This window comes from Coturnix japonica, chromosome 14, assembly GCF_001577835.2.
Source record: "Coturnix japonica isolate 7356 chromosome 14, Coturnix japonica 2.1, whole genome shotgun sequence".
Taxonomy (NCBI): Eukaryota; Metazoa; Chordata; class Aves; order Galliformes; family Phasianidae; genus Coturnix; species Coturnix japonica.
In genome coordinates, this window is record NC_029529.1 from 8,115,457 (window position 1) to 8,131,144 (window position 15,688).

Sequence of the window (15,688 nt, forward strand, 5' to 3'; positions counted from 1 at the left end):
GGCAAGTTCAGTTCTCAGTGGGTGGAAGGAAGGGGCCACTCCCAGGCCTGTGTGTGTGTGCTGGTAAGAAGCATTAAGAGCATCCAAGAGCAAAGCTACAGCTGGACAGGCCAAGCCTGAGGAGCTCAGTTCAAGCCACCAGAGAGGACCTCCCAGCACTGCAGCCCTCCAGCACAGAGTGAGGGTACCCCAAAACCTGGAGCTTTATTTCCCCATTAGGTTCTGCCATGAAGTCTCTTTGATAACATTTTTATGGCCCCCATCCATCTCATTTAAACTTCAGTGCAAATAAAAGGCCGTGCATTCACAGTCCCATCACGGAGCTCTGACTCACCCAGTCCCAGCAGACGCCGTGTGTTAAATTAATTTTGGAATGTGCTCCAGAGAAATTGTTTCAGCTCCTTCAGCTGAGAACCGCTACACCGCCACCCACCAGGGCACAGCAATAAAGGGTGTGTAAGGAGAGGACTTTAATTAGGTGGTGATTAGCCTCATTAGGGCTCAGTTCATGAATAATGTAACTCATCCCCCCATCCCCTGGCTCTGTGGAGGAGGGGGATAATTCTTGCTGTGAAGGGGGAAAGCAAGCCAGACCAGTATTCTGTTCTCTCCACCAGACAACACAGGGCTGCACACTGCATCTCACTGAACCTGGAACAGCCCTGATACACTGAGTGGGTTTTAACTTTACTTTAGCATCACTCAGAGCAGAGTTAAACCCATAGACTGAAATGTTTACCAGCCAGGTGGAAAAAAATACATATTTTTGTATGAAGTGCAAAGACACTGAAGTGCCCAACGTGTTGTCAGTGAGTAAAAAAAAAGAAAGTGTGATTAAACTGAATTACTGACTGGCTGGCTGACAAGATAATTAGTTGTCCCACAAAGCTAATTAGCAAATTCCTGAGGCTGCAGCAACCACCAGACCAAAAGCATACCAACCTCCCTGCTAATTCAGCCTCCCTGCACTTATTATACACTCTTATCTCCCCCAAGCAACACTTGTGCATGGACAGGAGACACCTTCTCGTTTAATTGCTGAGCTCTCCAGTGGTTTCCAATCAGTGGACATCAGCACCAGCTCTGGATGCAGCACAGAGGCATGTGGCTTCACGCAGGCATGGGCAGCCCCAGTTCTCCTGCAGACCAACCGTGTGCCATGCAGAGCAGCATCTCACAGCTCTGCTCCTTTCAGTCCAAGTCCATTCCCATTCCTAACCAGAGAGGAGCTGGAGTGATGAGAGCTTCCCAGGCAAACAGGTATCTCTGACAAAGCTGCTGAAATACATCTCAGTGCAGAGGGCTGAGCTGTGCCCTGCTGCCATGTCTCATCATGATTTGCAATTGCTGTCTGTGCTTTGGGCATTGAGCTGTACCCATACAGGCTGCTGGCCAGCTCCAACTCCCCTGATCTCTGCTCAGCCATACTATCAGTTCTGCAAAGTGGTAGCAAGCCCTTCTGCCTTTCCCTCTACATCCCGTCAGGCAGCTCAGCAGGAGCTGCTCAGCCATACCCACATCCTGCACTGAGACCCCCTGCTCCCTGCTCTGCCCCAACTTCACCACTTCCCATCCCAGTGGAGAGGCAGGGCACTGCTCGCTTTGTTTCTAGAACTAAAATCCTAACTATGTATCTGGCTCCTATACCACGTTTCCTTTGAGTGACAGCTATTCTGGCCACGATCAGAGTCCTGCTCCTGTCAGCAGCGATGGAAAGCAGTGGGTTTTGCGAGAACCATGGCAGCTGATAGCATCTGTGCATGATGACTCACCACTGGTGATTTGGGCAGAGGCAAGAAGCAGCTGCAGCGTGCCTGCTCAGTGCTCCCATTTGCAGCCATGCGATATCAGCTCAGAGCAGGGCCACTGCCCCCTCCCCCTTTCTGTTCAGCATCACTGACATTTGTTTTTCTATGTTGGAGAAGTGCTACCCTGACAGCCGCGGATTTGGGAGATCAGTTTATGTCACTGCCAGAGATGTCACATACAAATGGATCCCATCTGCATCGACAAAATACCTGGCACTATTTGATCACCTCATCTCCCCAGGTAATTTCTCTCTCTCATTTTTTCTTTTCCCCAAGACTTCTCAAGCATTGGCTTCATCAACACAGGGTGACCGATGGAGCCATTCAGGGCTGTTTCTTAGGGCTGGTGTCCCCAGGCAGCAGAGCAGGTCCCAGCCCCCCGCAGCTGCAGAAGCGACCAAGCACCAGTGCCCAGCAATGGAGTCAGACAGCACAGAGCAACCTCAGACACAACCACACACTGCAGTGCAGGCAGCAGCTCATCCCCAGCCATCAGGTCGTATTCACAGCACTGAGCTTCAGCGTGAGCATAAGCAGTTCCCCATGGGAAGGGATCCACGCAAGTCTGCCAGCATTAAGAGCTCAGAGGTTCAGACCAACCACCCAAGGCTAAGAATAACAAAAGTCAATGGGAGGAGGACTTTGACCAGAGGGCGATGGTCACAGCAGTGCCCAGAGAGTGCTGGCTGCATCCCTGTGGGGCTCCAGCAGCAACAGCGGGGAGCAGCACCCACAGAGTCTTGGAGAGAAGTGAAGCCAGTGGGTGCGGTGATGACCAGGGAAGGCACAGATATGGTTGGCAGCCCTGCCCACAGCACAGGTTGGAACTAAACGGTCTGTGAGGTCCCTTCCAACCCAATCCATTCTGTGATTCTATATTCAAGTTCCTAAAATTCATTTCTGAAGCCCATCGTGCTCCTGCGCTGCCCTACGATTTGCAAGGCCAAGAGATGGCAGCATGCTCTCACGGATGTGCCTCTATGACTCTGTGTCTGCACGGCTGTAAACGCCTCCTCTGCCCTAAAACTGTGCACATGCAGCTCAGGCTGCAGGAAAGGGCTCACCTCTGGGCTTCTGGGTTATCCTTTGTGTTGTTTTTTTTAATGAAAAGAAAAATACTAAGCATTAATAGTGTTTACTCCCAGCCCCAAAACCCACTTGCAGCCTCAGCACCACTCCAGCTCACGGGGGTCTGGGTGAGAACATCACTCAGATTTTAACTTAGTGGAAAACAAATTCTGATGATGACAAGTTTTTACAGTGGCTCTGAGAAGAACCATAGCTGCCCTGAGAGCAAGAGATGGGCCTCAGGAAAACCTCCAGATCAGGTCTACTCAGCAGACACTGCACTGCCACCAATGGGGAATCCGGGTGGAGAAAGACCAGGGACAAATCAAGCTGTGACAGCATCACTGTGCATGCTGCCCAAGCAGCTCCTGTTGCTGACACCACCAGCTCTGACGCACACAGGAGCTGCAGTCTGCCCACAGAGCAGTGGTGCGGCCCAGAGCTGGCTGCCAGCCCCGGCGTGAGCTCAGCAGCATTGCTAGGGGATCAGCAGCAACAAACATTACAGCAACCTGCGTGGGAAACACGATCTGCAACGTGTCTCTTGCAAAAGGCAACCATGCCATCTCACAGCCCTGCTTGTGCCAGCAGGCGCTTCATATTGCTCCTGCTGGTATTGAGGATGCCTTGCCTGTGTTCACAAAGAAAGCAAAAGGAGTGGTTTTGAAATTACGAGTTCAAAATAAGAATAATAGAAAGAAAGGCCCCAAAAGGACCAAGGTGGATCTCTGGGATAAGCACGGCTTTCCCAGAACCTGGCCTCCCAGGGAGGCAGAAAGCCCCTGCTATCCACGGTGACAATTTACAGCCTTCAAGAACAAGCAGGGGCCAGCAGCAGCCATAGCTTAATAACTGCAAGTTCAGGGTTTGTTTTTAAACTGCTCATTTAGCATCATTTTATGATGCAGACAGGAGCTCTCCTCAGTCTGGAGATGTTTGACATCTGGGCATCTCCAGAGAAGTCAGCAGAGGAGCACAGAGCAAATCAGTGCGGGACTGGGATCCTTGGAAAATCTGTCATTACAGAAAACCTGGGTCCCAGAATCAGTGAGTAGAGACAAACAGCTTGATTGAACTAAGTCACTGCAAGGGCAATTTGGAGAACAAGAGAGAACATTGCTTGTGCTCTCCACTTACACACTGACGGATGGACTGGATAACTCCATGCCTGATCACTGGCTGCCCCCACAACAGATTTCTAATAGGGAGCAAGTGGTAAGCAGTCTGCATCACACCCATCTAAAAAAGAAGCAATTTATCCTTCAAAAACAACCATACACAGATACCAAATTAGTTGTACTGGGGTGCAGCCATCTGACATAGTCATTAATTGTGTAGGTCCCCTTACAGAGCGGAGACACGGCTGCTGCCAGAAAAGTCAGACATATTCCCCAAATGGCATATTAATAATGAGATCTTTCATAGGAGGATCCATGACTCATTGGAGAAGAAAAAAATGGGTCATTCACTGCCACTGCACTGAACCATCTGAACAACACTACAGCTTTTTTTGAGGGGGTCAATCACTTCCAACCAGAAAATGGAGGAGGAGATGCAGGAGAGGATGGGCAGCTGGCTCTGCAGATGACAGGAGGTTACGCTGGCATTTTAGATTTAAAATCCCTCTCTGAAAGGCATTTGGTGCCCTGCATGGCTGGATGCAAAAAAAAATTAGAAATGGAAGAAACTGCAAGTATCATTTGGAATCACCTTGCCTGCTCCACCCAAAGCTACAAAGCAGCCCATCCTTCCCAAAAGTCATAGAATCATAGAATGACTTGGGTTGGAAGGGACCTTAAAGTCCATCCAGTTCCTACCCCCTGCTGTGGGCTGGCTGTCCCTCACCAGCTCAGGCTGCCCAGGGTCCCATCCAACTTGTCACTGGGCATCTCCAGGGATGGGGTACCCACATATAAGGCCCAGGGCAAAAAGTAACACAGCAATCCCCATCAGCAAAAGTGAATATGAGGGTTGGATGGGTTACATGTGTAAGGACAGCCAGCTCCCCCAGACAGCTACAGCAGAGCCTCTGTAAGGAGTTAATGGGTATTGAAAGGGCAGAGTACAGAGCTGGTGTTTAAGATTTCATCATAACCATTAATCTTACTGCTACTACAAATTGTAATCACTTTCACAACCCTGCTAAATCCAGGGCAATTCTCTGTATTAGATGAACACCTTCATCATTCCCGTTCAGCATTTGCTTGGGCCCGTGACTTTCCACGGCGCCTGGGAGATTAATGAAGACCACAACCCACTTCTGAGGGCATTTGCCCTCTCCCTGATGAATTAACCCACATTTCAGTGTTTCACCCCTCACTTCTACTGGTACCTTATCTTCAATGTATGATAAATGTAGCCAGAGGGAGGGGATGGGGTGGTCGGCAATGCTGACCACCCCCTGTTCAGATGGATGGAAACGGTGGTTATTTCCTTGGTGCCCCTCCAGCCCCCACCTCCTCTCTCCATCATACAAGGGACAGTTATCCCTCAGCCTGAGTTCACCCAAAGGGAGGTGGGAATAGTCCTCTCCATGCATGAAAAAACCTCATCCCACAAATGCTTCCCTTTCCCCTCCTTGGGAAGGTCTCTAGCAACTTGTGTTGTGCATTACCCAACCAGCTGCACGATGCAACAAGCAGAGGACAGGTTAGATGAGCAGAACAAACACCCTGCCTGTGGAGCTGTGGTACCCACCTGTGCAGGAGGGATACGGCTACAGCACATCACAGCCAGCAGAGTTTCTGCCTGCTCCAAGACAGCACTGGTCCACTTGCACACGGCGCTGACAGGCGCTGGTACCTCAGCACCCTGACAAGCAGCTCCACAAACACTGCAATCAACAACCAGGAATCATTTTCAAGAAATACAAATGAGCAAATATCCGGTTGCCTTGGTAACCCAAGAGCCGGGCTGTCTGTTAACAGATGACAAAGCACGGCTCCGTTGAGCTGAAGCAGCAGGAGCACTGCAGTACAACTGTGTTGGAAGGCACCACTCAGACACAACCGACCAGCACAGCCCTATTCCTGCACCCTGCCCATCACAGCCCTGCCCAGGCAGGGGACAAGCAGGTGGCAGTAGCCTTGCCAAGCTGAGGTCCCTTTCTCCACCACATCACCTGCATGTTGACACAGTGACCTCCAAGGCTGACTGGGTTTACCAGCAGAAACTCATTACCTTCTCATTAGATCTGCACTTCTGATGACTTGCGAGCAGAGAGAGTTTCAAGCCAAGCTGACAAGCCCCTGCCATGCAAAAGCGTTTAATAGAAGACCCAATCACCCTTCTCACATTGCTGTGCCAGACCAGAAAAGCTACAGACCTACGGGCTCTCCATCATGGAGCAGTGAATGTTCACGCAATGTGTGGAACAAACACAGAGCAGACTCTGGGCAGGTGTCTTCCACAATCTCAGGGAGTCAGAATGAGCTGACTTTGGCAGTAGGTGACATGGGCAGCATGAACCAAACGCACTGAGCCAGCCCCTTGGTTCCTGCTGCCCTCCCCATGGCACAGCACCAAAGTGTTTTGGTGTGGCCCAGAGATTGCAGCTTGTCCTTGAAGCTTCCTCCTACACACAGCAGAGAATCTCAGGAAATAAAAATTAAATAAAATAAAACCAGGATTAAATGGCCAAGTGTGCAGGTGGTCCCACGTCTCCTTCCTGCTGGGGCTGAGTGGGGACAACTGCACCTCTACAGACCAAGGAATGGGGCACAGGAGGATAAAGACATTTGTCACCAATAAATGATCATTTCTGCTCACTCACAAAGCACGTCACACACTTACCCTGAGTTCACACTTTGCAAAGGAAGATACTGAAACATTTGGAGAGGTAAGAGAACCCTCCTGCATCTACTGCTTGGGGGGTTTCCAGGCTGCTGGCCTCGATGTGCAGGAACAGCTGAGGTGATGAGCTGGAGTCATGGACAGGGGCACAGGAAAACTAAAATAACGTTCAGTTTGAAGAGCTTCAGCTCCTCGCCCCACCAAAGGGGGGGGATAGGCACATCTCATCATCTGCCAGGCATCAACCATCATGATCCAAGGGTTCATTCAGGAGTAGAACACTCCTTTGGTGCCAGGAGCCCTGGGTGATTGCTGTGACACAGAAGGCAGCAGCAAAGGAAGAAGCATTGGGCTTTTTTTGTTTAAAGTAAGGATCCTGGAGCCTGAGGTGAAAGCAGCAAAGGTTTGCAAAACATCACCCCTATTAACTCCAGTTTGACTTTCTGGTCATGCAAGTTCACTTCTCTTTACCTGGAAATGAAGATGTTAATTGGAGCCGACAGCTTCCGCAGGCTCACCCCATTAGCAGTATTTTTAGCTGTGGTAGGGCCCAACTCTACAAATGCTTTTTCCCAAGGGAACTTTTCAAACCTTTTTTAGGAAACGTTTCACATCCCTTGCAGGAAAGGTGGGTGCGCTGGCTGGAGATGTGCCAGCCCCGGAGTGCTGAGCTCCCAGCTCAAGCAAACAGAGCGAGCAGGGAGAAGTGCAAGGAGGCAGCCCCAGCTCCAGGCGCTGCTCCAGGTCAGTGTTTGCTGAACTCATCAGGACCAGGAACGTCTTGCTTTTACAGCTGGTTTCTTTGCATAGCACACTACCTGTATACAACGTACTATTTTATGACAGCATGCATAAGCCTAGAAAAAACACATTCATTACCTCCTGTCCAATATACAAAAACCATCCTAAAGTAATTACTTTCATGCATAAAAGGAAGACTCTCAGAAAGGGAAGTGAAAAGGTAATGCACGCATGCTGTACACAGAAACCAGTCTTATATCATTGCAGCAACCCAGAGCATCAGCAACCATTGCTCTTTTGCTACAAGTGCTCCCAGCACCCACAGGATGCAAGCAGCCCCACCGGAGAGCTCCTCGCCACCTCACTGCAGCCACTTGGCTTCCCAGCAGCACCATTTGTTCCAAACCCACCAATTCCAGGGATCAGGAATTTCTCTCACCCGATATCCACTAAAAGAAAAACAAACACAGAACAAGTAACAACAACATAAAACAACCAAACCACATGTGCCCGTGGGTGAGTCACAACAGCAATAAGCAAATCACCACACAGTAGAAAAGGTTCGTAGATCTTGAAGAAAATAAATGGGCTTCATCTATAGGAATCTTGCAGGCTGGTTGCCCATCCATCCATCTCATGTCTTGACCACGCGCTTCTGCTGGGTGTGAGGTTCCACATGCACCAAAGAAATGAAGGCATCAGCCACAGGGACTCACCCTGCCAGGAGCTGGGCAATGGGATGGAGAGGAGAGCATATTCCAGGCAGGGTGCTGGGACACTCAGCATCCCTGCACAGTTGAGACAACTGAACAAACAGCAGTGCCCAGGTATTCTGGAGATAGATCTGCTCTTCGGGTCCTCCAGCCTGGCCATGCTGAGGGACCTTGGGCATTCACCTCCATAACAAAATGGATGGTGTGAACATCCTCTACCACACAGCATTTTGGCAGAAAACTGCTGAAATGTATACATATATAATTAAATACATTTGAAATGTGTACCTGGGGTGACAGCATTTCCTCATTTTGAAGACTGGCTCCAACACACAGCCCTGCTTATAACTACAGCTGTACCCCCACCAAGCTTTGCAGCTCCATTCCAAGGTCCCAGAGATAAAAATGTATTAGCTAAAAGCAGAGGTGGCACTTAGGGGTAAAGCTGTCTCAGCCCTGCTGACCTCATCGTACCCAATGCAATCAGTCTGGAAAGTATGAGCTTTGAGATGTGCCTCAGCTGGTGACATCAGGGGCAACAAAGCAATTTTTTGTGGGAATTTTTTACTCATCTTTGCAAAGAATTTGTCTTGGTTTTGTGTCAAGACGAGGAAAAGGTCCTTGTCCTGCCTGGAACAGCCTGCAAAGAAGGCCCTGTGCCTTAAAGCTGTATCTTAAGGGATAATTGATCTATCTAAAATCTATACAAGGGGCCCATGATGATAATGATGTTCTATGTATTACTTTAGAATTAATATTGCATTTGCTCTTTAAAGCCAGGAAGATCAATCCACCTGCAGCTGATGGCACAGCCATGGCGTTTGACACGTGTGCATGCTATACATGTACACACACACTAGCTATCCCCTTACAGCACAGCACAGCTGCTCCAAGTTCTTCCCCATTCCCCACCCCCCACCCCAAGCCATCATCCCAACCCCACAGTACCCAGCAACAGCCCATCCCCTTTTCTCCCAGTTCTCCACCTGCAGCCACTGATTCTGCATTGATAAAATAACAGATTTCCTACAGATTTCCTGTGAGAGTTTATTTTAAACCCAACCCCAGGCTTAAATCTGGGGGCTTCCATGGCTCTGCAGCTCACTTGTCAGCAGGCAGAGCTCCAGGGCCAAAGTGAAGAGCACGAAGCCTGCTCCATCCCAACCTGCCCCAATGAAGCAGCACGAAGCTGGGCACGCAGTCAGGCTCAGTCCAGGGCCAGCGAGGGGATTTTGCAGACAAAGGGGAAGGTCCGGCCGCAGGCGTTGTCATTCCAGGAGCGCAGAGCTGCCCCAAAAACAAGGCATGAGGCAAAGTACCCAGCCAGCCTAGGGATGCCTCTAGGCTCCTCACACAAGCAGGGTCTTGCCATGCTTTAGTGAGAGCCCATGGTGGGAGTGGAGGGGAAAACTGGCCAAGGGATGGGTTTAGCAGCAAGCTGTGTGCACAGGGGAGATCACAACATGTTAACTTTGACTAAATTTAGTGATTCTCCAGTGATGTTCCCCCTTTGTTGCTGAGGATGGATGTAAGCAGAGAGAAAGCGTGTGTGTGAGTGCAGTTATAGAGAAAACACCCTGCTCTGTGAAGAAAAGCAGAAAATAAAGATTTAAATGCAAATCATCACCCTGCCAAGCAGCCTCTTCAGAAAAGCACAAGCAGACAGAATTTATTTGCATGCAAATAGGACTAAGTGTGCCCTTGAACCACTGTGCTTACCGCTGCTGGCCCGGTACCAGATCTGTACACAGTCCTCCTCCTCTGGGATGGAGTGGATGCCGTCATCGGGCTGGCTGCCATCCCAGTAGTTGTAGTCATAGGAGGTGCCGTCTGTCCACTCGAAGTGACCCTCCTGTGGGGCACAGGCAGAGGTGCAGCCACTGCAGAGCAGTGTCCCTCAGACCCTGCCCCAACGCAACCTGTTGCCACACACCCAAACAGGGATTGGTGCAGGACACTACAGGGACACACAGAACTGAGCAAGCAACTCACGGGGTTATACAGCTGAAAATCTGCCCCAGGGAGCACTAGCAATCCGAATCATAAACATATAGCATAGAACCATACAGGCATTAAGGTTGGAAAAGATCTTCAGCATCTCCAAGTCCAACCATCAACCTGACCTACCGTGTCCTATCACCTATACATGTCCCTCAGTGCCACATCCAATCCTCTCTTAAATACCTCCAGGGACTCTACCACCACCCTGGACAGCCCATACCAATGCTTCACCATCCTCTCCATAAAGAAATTCTTCTTGATTTCCCATTTAAATCCCTCCTGGCAGAACCTGAGACCACAGACCGAGCAGCCCCCACTCCCTCAGCAACTCCTCATAACTTGTTTTCTTGTCCTCCCTAAGTTTCATTGCTCTTTTCTGCTCATACTCAAGCAATTCAACATCCCTCTTGCTGTACGCTGTTTTAACATCCCTCCATACTATAATTCAAGCTACAGCAATAAATGATAAGGCTCATTTTGCATTTCTTAAGTGCCCATAAAACAACAGGGCTGCAGCACAGCACAGCACAGGGGTTCTCTTGAAATCAATCTTGTAACTGGAGAACGTAAAATTCTGTGTTCCCTCTCCTCTTCTTCTTTCCAAGGAATTGCTGATGTGTGACTGTTCTGATGATCCCAATTTTATTATCTTGTAGTATATGGTGAGGAAATACCACCCAACACGTCAGGTTTTTTTTTAAGCATCATAAGAAAGCACCAAAACTTGGTGATTTCTGACATCGGAGAAATGTTCAGTCTACAAAAGGATATCAATAGACTTCTCCACTCTCTAAACCACAGATTGATTCACTGGTTTCCAAGGAAAGAAAACCTAAGCAGGAAGGAAGCTGCCAACACACCAAGCGTTCTACCCTACTTACTGCAACAACCAGGAGAAACAGGAAAGGCAGCAGAGGCCAGTGCTGCTCACCTGCCGCAGGTCATTGAGCCCCATCCAGATGTCAGTGGGGATGCCAGGACACGCGTGTTCACCAGGTCATACACAAAGAACGTTCTCTTCCCAGCTGGCAAAAGAGCAGATGTGTAGCAGTGAGAGGTTATCGCAGACTGGCGCTGCTGCATGGAATTGGATGCGCTCCCCATGTCCCCACTTCCCCAGGAGGAAGAGGACATTCGGTGGCTCTCACCTGTGAATGGAGGCCAGCTTCGCTGACCTGATGCCAATGGAGAACTCTGCACAGTAAAGGTCGGCCTCAGCCCAGGTTTTGTTGATGGGGAAGTAGCGGTAGCAATGCCCTTCATACTCGGTCCAGAAAAGAGGGCAGGAGTAGGCATGCACAGGCTCCGGCAGGGCTGAGGGCAGAGAGAGAACACACAGGAGATGTGGGAGAAGCAGCAGCCACCCCTGCTCCTTGACAACAAACCAAAGCCAATACATATGGGGGGAAAAAAAAGCAGATTTGGCTGAAGCAATGCAAGATTTTGCACAAGCCTGAACAAATTTTGCAAAAAGCCAAGAGTTTCCCTATTTTAGTGGCCACCTAGAAGAATACCAAGACTTGTACTGCAAGCATGTTTGATGTGGTATCACACATGGGGTGCTCCAAATGAAAACACTCACTGGTGCTACTGAAGACAGCAAGGTAAGGGCTCCTCTCAGCTCCATCAGACACTAATGGGGCCGCTGAGCTGGGACAGGGCTGACACCACAGCTGCAGGGCTGTAGCCATGAACTGCCCTTTTGCTCGTACCTCCTGGAAGGCGACGGCTCCCTTTCAGCACATCTCCTGTCCTAGCCCAGTGGAAGCTGTACACACCGGCATGCCTTGTGTTGTGGGCCAGAAATAGCCTTGGGGAGGCCATGGGGAGCAGTGCTGCTCTATCTGCCTCCCTGGGAGATAAGAGCTGGGGCCCTGCAATGCTCTACAGCAGGGCAAGGGAACTTCCTCAAATGAGGCTATTCTGGGGGCACAAGACGCATTTTTGGAGCCTTTACATAGTGTAAACTTTGCAACAGCCTGAACACATCCCTCTGCAGCCTCCTTTACATGGAGCAGAGGACAAAGAGCACGCACCAACAAACACTAATACACATGCACACCCCAAAATCACATAACAAACAGGCTGAACCCTCATAGCCCTTGGGTTTTGAGTCTTGATGCACCCCAGCTCCATCAGCATCATCTCCTGACTCCCCCCTGGGCCCTGTTGGAATGACTGTGGTGCCAGGAGCAGGGCTCAGGGCACAGCCTGGCCCTGGGATAGGCAGATGCCACTGAGCTACCCAAGCAGGTAACAGGGTCAAGGCTGGAGAGGTCAAGGCACTGCTGAAAGGCCTCAGGTGTTGAAGAGCCTGGAGGGAACCGACTGCCACCATGGGTCAGACAGTGGTGAGCAGAGCAGAGCAGATCCCCACCAACAGACACATCTGATGAGGGGGCAGTGAAGGCAATGTTGGTATGGCAAAAAAAAGATGAGGAGCAGCTTCAGAGCAGCACAGTCAAGACTGAGGCAGCTCAGAGGTGATGTGTGGTGCAGGATGACATCCAGCTCATCTTGCAATGGGAAAAGAACAGCCCTAAGAAAAGCGAGCCATTGTTGTTGCAGCCACAGAGCAGAAGGACCAGGAATGCCACAAGCTGATGTGATTTCCTGTGGCATCACACCCAGAGTGGGGGCAGAGGGCTGGATCCAGGGAGAAAGGCTGCAGCCCCCCAGCTGTTCTACAGAGGCACAAAAAGCCCTGGCAAATTCTTCACCTCCAGCAGCATGGTGGCAAAATTCACAGGGCAGAGCCCAGCAACTCCTTCCTTTCCTGGATCACACTGGGGCCCTCGGCACCCCCTGCCCTGGAGGATCACTGCCCCCCCTTGTCCCAAGCAGCCAAAACCAAGTGGAGAAGCAGACAGCCCTCCTTTGTTATTCTGCGCTGCTTCCCATTAGGTAGCATTAATTTGATGAGCTTCAGTGAACCAGAGGTGCCAAAAGGAATTTAAGGTTAAATATACCAAAAAGGAAAAGAAGGGAGGTCAACATTTAATTAGCATCCTCTCTCTTGGGTCAGGATCAGAGGCTCGGGCGCTCTCTTTGGAGGAGGATTTCTGCTCTTACGTTTACAGGCAGCGACAACTGGGGGTGCTGCAGTGATCTGGGATCCTCAGGAACTATTTTTAGCAGAAAAGCCATAAGAAATTCTATGCATGAGTATATGAGCACACTCACAGCCCTATAGGAAAACCTCACAACCTAAGCCAGCAGATGAAAACGATACTTAATGTAAACAGGAATGGGGCATATTCTGACCAGGTCCTCAGATTTAAGACTCACAATAAAACGTCCCCCTCAGCAGCATCAGTTCCCAGGGGCCAGAGCAGCACCTGAAGTAAAGCTACCACCTGCAGCACCAGCTTCCTGCCAGCCCCATGGAACGTCAGCCCTTTGTCCCCAAATTCCCGGTCTAAACTTGGCTGAAGGTAAGATTCACGCCAGATAGGTAACATCCAGAAAAACTGGAAAGCAAGAATTTAGGGTCAGAAAGAGAGCTTTGTACACCATGCATTTACGTATTGCTGAGACCCGGCTCAGAGCCATCAGGATCCCCATCACAGGACAAACCCTGTGTCACAGCCATGCAGAAGCTGGCACAGAAAGCTTCACTTCCCAACAACAAAACAATCCCCAGGCAGTTTCTTGAGGGTTATCTTTGTTTTGGTCTCAGGATGCTACTGAAGGAGACACAGCACCGACTGCACAAGTCCCTGCCCCAGCAGGGTGGTAGTTCCCTTGTGTTTGAGGGTCAGCAGCCACTGATGGGTATGGAGACCAGTCAGAAACTGAGCAATGTTTTGCACACCCTGCGGTCATTTGTTTTTGTGTTGGCTTTTGTTTTCTTATATATATAGATATAGATATATTTATATAGATATTTTTAGGCACCAGTCATAGATTTCCAAGTAAAACTTTAAAGAACAGTTGAAGAGCATCAGAAAAGCAACATCCTCTCAGACAGAGGGCTCTGTTTTTTTTAAGAGCCTATAATAAAACCAAGCTGTCCTTCCAGATTGGAATCTCATGTCACACATGCTCTGAGATGTGAGGCTGCCGCAGCCAACAGCAGCAGCCCCCTGCAGCTCTGCTACAGCCAGAGGTAAGAGATAGCAGTTATCTTGCATTTTTGTACTCCTTAATTAGTAGGAGGAAAGCTGCCATTGATGAGGCATTTGGCAGGATAAACAGCCAAGTATTGATCCTTTTCCTCATGAGCAGCACTTAGCGGGTCTCTCTCCACTCGGACTCCTACAAACAAACCGTGTGCTGCACTGAGCACAGGCACAGCTCCATCCAGCCCCGTTAACAAGCGTGCAAGAGATCTAAGTGGCACAGAGCAGCTGCTGTCACCCCATGCTTCAGACTTACATACAGGGGGGGAAAAAAGCAAAGAAATGGGAGGAACCACGTATTTATGTCATTTTCCAGATTGGCCTGGGCTCACCCTCTCAAAAGAAACCACGAAGTTGACAAACCTGAGAATTCTGGAGCAGGAGAAACCGGGAATTCTGACGCTGCCCCTCGGAGGGGCAAAACCGCGTTCTCACTCACCTTGGCTGATTTTGATGTTGGTCTGGGGGAAGGCTCGGGCAGGCAGGAGCGCAGCAGCCAGCAGCACACACACGGCACGGCCGCAGCCCATCGCCGCAGCTCCTCGGTCCTCGGCTCCGGCCAGGGCAGGCGGCGGCACTGGGGGCAGCTCCGGCCCCACCCGCGGCAGGAGGCGGCCCCGCACCTCCCCACTGCTGCCCTCCTCCACGAGCCGGGCGGGGATGCGGCTCCCGGCAGGGCTGCGCTCCCGGACTGCCCTGTAGGTTGGCTGTATCAGCGCCTGGAGCTCAGAGAGGAAGGCACTGGCTGTACTGGCTTCACACTGACGCCCACCTGCCTCGTACCGTCCTGCAACGTGAGGAACATCAAGCAGAGATGCAATGGATGCTCCAGAATGTCTCCTTTCCAACAACAACATACGACAACAACAACGGATCCTTTCCGTGGTCAGAACTGTTTGGAAATAAACTTCTGATTTGGAAAAACAAAATAACACAACATTGTATTAAGTCATGTTCTAGTATCAGCATACAGGTAAGGGAAACACACACACATGCTATAGAACTCTGTGGTCCTGCTCCATTTCCCTGCACTGGGAGCCCTTCTTGGGAACACAGTCAGCACTGTTCCCTTCTAATTCTTGGCAACCAACCTAAGTTTACAGCTTTTTCTGGGACTGCAGCAAACCCTTCTCTCTTGTGGATGCCATCCCTTCAATATAGGTTGTGAATGGGCAGAAAGCAAGACACAGATTCTCCTACAGCCACAATGCTGGTTTAAAATAAATCAATCTTTTACAATCTGTGATAAGTTGAGGGCAGCTCCTGCAGAGCACAGCGACCCACAGCCCCATGCAGACACCACACATCAGACTCCATCTCTTCAGGGTGCTCTGGCAGGGAATGCACCCAGCAGGAATGGGGCTTTTGGCCACCAAGCAGGTAAGTCCGTGCCAGCTTCAGCCCTGCTCCACCAAAACAACTTTCTGCAGGTGAACCCAGAGAA

The 15,688-nt window shown here is 50.2% G+C and overlaps 1 protein-coding gene across 1 annotated transcript; it reads right to left on the reverse strand.

Annotated features, from left to right (window-relative positions):
• Positions 1–9,149: 9,149 nt before the first annotated feature.
• On the reverse strand, positions 9,150–15,679 carry CLEC19A (C-type lectin domain containing 19A). Its single transcript, XM_032447595.1, is given in 5 exon segments — positions 9,150–9,409; positions 9,842–9,974; positions 11,055–11,148; positions 11,272–11,437; positions 14,684–15,679. Coding segments are annotated over 5 exon segments (891 nt in total). The 5' UTR covers positions 15,102–15,679; the 3' UTR covers positions 9,150–9,329.
• Positions 15,680–15,688: the final 9 nt, after the last annotated feature.